Source organism: Trypanosoma equiperdum (assembly GCF_001457755.1).
Source record: "Trypanosoma equiperdum strain OVI genome assembly, contig: ctg_266, whole genome shotgun sequence".
Classification (NCBI taxonomy): domain Eukaryota; phylum Euglenozoa; class Kinetoplastea; order Trypanosomatida; family Trypanosomatidae; genus Trypanosoma; species Trypanosoma equiperdum.
The window spans coordinates 132-3,572 of NW_027124161.1; the positions used below are offsets into that span (position 1 = coordinate 132).

At 45.2% G+C, this 3,441-nt stretch overlaps 1 protein-coding gene across 1 annotated transcript; it reads left to right on the plus strand.

Moving 5' to 3' along the window:
• Window positions 1–879: 879 nt before the first annotated feature.
• Window positions 880–3,267, plus strand: TEOVI_000097700 (valosin-containing protein homolog, putative; the record flags this gene model as incomplete). The annotated part of the gene is made up of 1 exon (XM_067224288.1): window positions 880–3,267. One exon carries the CDS (start codon window positions 880–882, stop codon window positions 3,265–3,267), a length of 2,388 nt encoding a protein of 795 aa, XP_067080389.1.
• Between the last annotated feature and the right edge of the window lie 174 nt (window positions 3,268–3,441).

Here is a 3,441-nt window from a genome sequence, read left to right on the forward strand (position 1 = left end):
AGGATTCTATATATTTTTTATTGTTGATTTTGTTTTTTTTTTGGTTTTTAAAAACACATGCTGATTTTTGTGTTTTATTTTATTCTTTTCTTGTTGGTAAGAACAAATGTTTTTTCTCCTTTCGATGTTCGGTATTATTTGGTGTGTTTTTTGTTTTTGAATTTTTTTTATGTGCTGTGTTGAGGGTTTAATTTTTCCCAGTATATTCGTGGTTGTGTTGTTGTTTGGTATGATGTTTGGTAGCTTTGTGTTAAAGCTATGTTTGTTGAAAGTTTTTGAGATAATAATTTTTTTGTCCAGAGGTGGCGGTTAAAAAGAAGGAAAGAGGTTGATTATTGTTATTATTTTTTTGATTTTGTTCGGTGTTTCAGCCGATAAAATAGAAAAGAGACACGCAGAATGTGTGATTGGATTTTGTTTGGTGTTCATGATTTTTGTGAACATGTGATATTATCTAGGGAGGGGGGGGGAAAGGAAGCTGAGATTCTTCTCAACGTCCTATTATTACTGTCGTTCATATTATTATTATTACCATTATTTTAAATATTATTGTCACTCATGTTTTTGACATTATAAAAATTGAAGAGAAGAGAAACCACCGGTCGTAAATAAAGAACTAAAGTATAATTTTTTTTCTTTGATAAATTGGGATGTGGTTGTTTACTTTCGCCTTTGCCATGTTCTTATGCGTTGCTTTAGACAGGTATTGTTATATATTTCTGTGTTTTTCATCTCAAATTTTCTCCATATATGTTTTTTTTCGTTGTTTGTACCTTTTTTTTTGGTGCCTGTGTGTAATCGCCTTTGTGGTGTAGAGCGTGTTAAACCCAGTACGTACCATTAGTTGCGTGCAAGGGTTAAGTCACGCATAACAGCGACATGGGCGCCAAAGCAAGGCGGTCGAACCACCGTGAAGGGCGGCGTGGTAGCAACAATGAAAATAACCATCATGATAGTTCCGGTGGCGGTGTTGGTGGAGATGCGCGCTTAAAAATCCCTAATCAACGCGGTGAACATATGCGACACAATGACATGAAATCCACTACCTCAGTGTTGTCCGGGGCGAAGGTTGCCGACGTTAATTGTGGCAGTGAAGGAAGTAAAAGCTTCGTGGCAGTTTCCCTGAATGTCCGTTCAGATAGTTGTTTGCCCTCCAATGAGGCACGGCTTTCGCCTCACTCTTTAAAGGAGTTAGGAATCATTAGTGGAGCGGTGTTGTGTGTGGAAGGTGATGGATCTGTTCGGGCATTCGTAGAGGCATTTTGTTCCTCTTCATGTGCTTCACAGACCATTATGCTTGCTGATGAAGTGGCTGCTGCATTCAGTGGGAAACAGGTGACTGTATCTGTTGCTAAGGACATCTGTCCTCTAATACCGCTCTCGTCTCTGGTTTTGGAAATAACAAAGGAAGCACGAATCGCTGTTGGTGCAGATGGGTTGACAAGCTCCACCGACATTCCATTCCTTCAAGTGTGTTCTGCATTTCGCCGGCGGTATCAACGGCGGCTGGTGTTCCGCGGGATGCGAGCTGCCTTGCATGTTGGCACGGTTCCATATTACGTTGATGTGTTGGAATGTTGTTGTAAATCCGTAGCTGAGGGATGCGTTGAGGGCGATACGGATGTCCGACAAATCGATTTGGGGATTCTTATCGATGGGTCGAAGATTAGGTATATTGGGCGCGGTACAGTCTGTGAAACTGAGTTGTTTGATGGCGAACCTGTGCCGGTTGGGGTGGAAAAAAAGCAATCTCACTTACTCGTGTTGGGGGATACAGGCACCGGTAAGAGTTACTTTTTGAGGAGGGAGGCGCATGAGGCTGCAACTCTTCACTCACGGCAGGTGGAAACGGTGAGTGTTGAGGTGTTGTCTCAGGGAAACATGTGTGATATCTCCTCTTCGACCGTTCTTCGAGAAGTATTTGTTCGCGCGAAAGCTGGCGCCCCGTCCACGGTAATCATTGATGACCTTCATCTTGTCTGTGCCACTGGAGACAATGGAGTTGTTGAATCTGGGTGGGCAAAGGGACTGTTAGCGTCCACTCTGGCTAGTGAACTAGATGACATTCGGATTCGTCAGTTGGATGTACGCGTTGTGGGTTCTGCTGCTTCTGTGGAGTCTTTACCACGGTCACTACTAACATACGACCGTTTTGGTGAGCAGGTAAAATTACTGGCACCTGGGTCCGCAGAGGAGCGTCGCGAGTTCCTTCAAAACCGTCTGAAAACATTTGGGGGGCAAGCGAAAGTTACGGCAAGTTTTGTTTCTCTAGCGGCTGAGTCGACGAATGGCTTCACTCAGCGGGACCTCGTTCGATTACTTGACGTGGCATCCATTGAAGCATTTAAGGAAACTGGGAAGACTGAAATAACCGATTCCTCTATAACAGAGGCGATAAAGATTGTGCCTCCATCTGCTCTTAGACAGTTTCAGGTTTCTATTCCGTCCGTAAAATGGAGTGATATTGGGGGTAGCGAAGTGGCCAAAAAGACGCTGCAGGACTGTGTGGCATGGTGCCTCGGAAAGCAGCAGTGGGTGTTTCGTAAGTTCAATCTTTCACCACCGAAAGGAGTCCTCTTGTACGGTCCCCCGGGGTGCAGCAAAACAATGTTGGCGAAGGCGCTCGCCAATGAGTCCAAAATGAATTTCGTTTCGGTTAAAGGGCCTGAGGTATTCTCAAAGTGGGTCGGTGACAGCGAGAAGGCAGTTCGTGACATTTTTGCGCGTGCTCGTGCCGCCGCACCATGTGTTGTCTTCATCGATGAGCTTGATGGTATGTGCGGACATCGTGGTCGTGGTGGTGTGGCAGATCGTGTTATTTCTCAATTTTTAACCGAACTAGACGGTCTTCCTGCTGCTCTCAACGAGGGTACAGACGCATTGGTGTTTGTCGCCGCCACAAATCGCCCTGATAACATAGACCCGGCGGTTCTACGTCCTGGTCGCATAGACCGAAAGGTTTATGTTGGGCTGCCGGACATCAATGAGCGGAAGATGATTGCCAGCATTCAATTTCGAAATATACCTTTATCGCCGGAACTCGATGCGGATTATGTGGCTGCTCGGACGGAGGGTTACACTGGCGCCGAGGTTGTTGCAGTTATCAAGGAAGCAGCCTTTCAGTGTGTGACGGCTGGGGTAAAGAGTCCGTACATTTCTACCGAAAACGTTGATGCCGCGTTGCAGAAGGTGAGGCCCCGCGTCAGCCCCATGGACGTGGAATGGTATAAACGATGGGCACTTGGGCAAAGTGTGTCGATGAAGTAAGCAGTTTTTGTTATCTTATATTAACAGCCCCCTCCACCACCTCTTTAACGAATACGTTTAAGAGAACGCGTCGCTATCTTTGTATTATTCATCTGCATGTTGGGGTCTATTTGCATTTACCCTTGCTTACCAGTATGAGGGCATTTAATGAGGTTGTTATGTGTTCCTACTTTT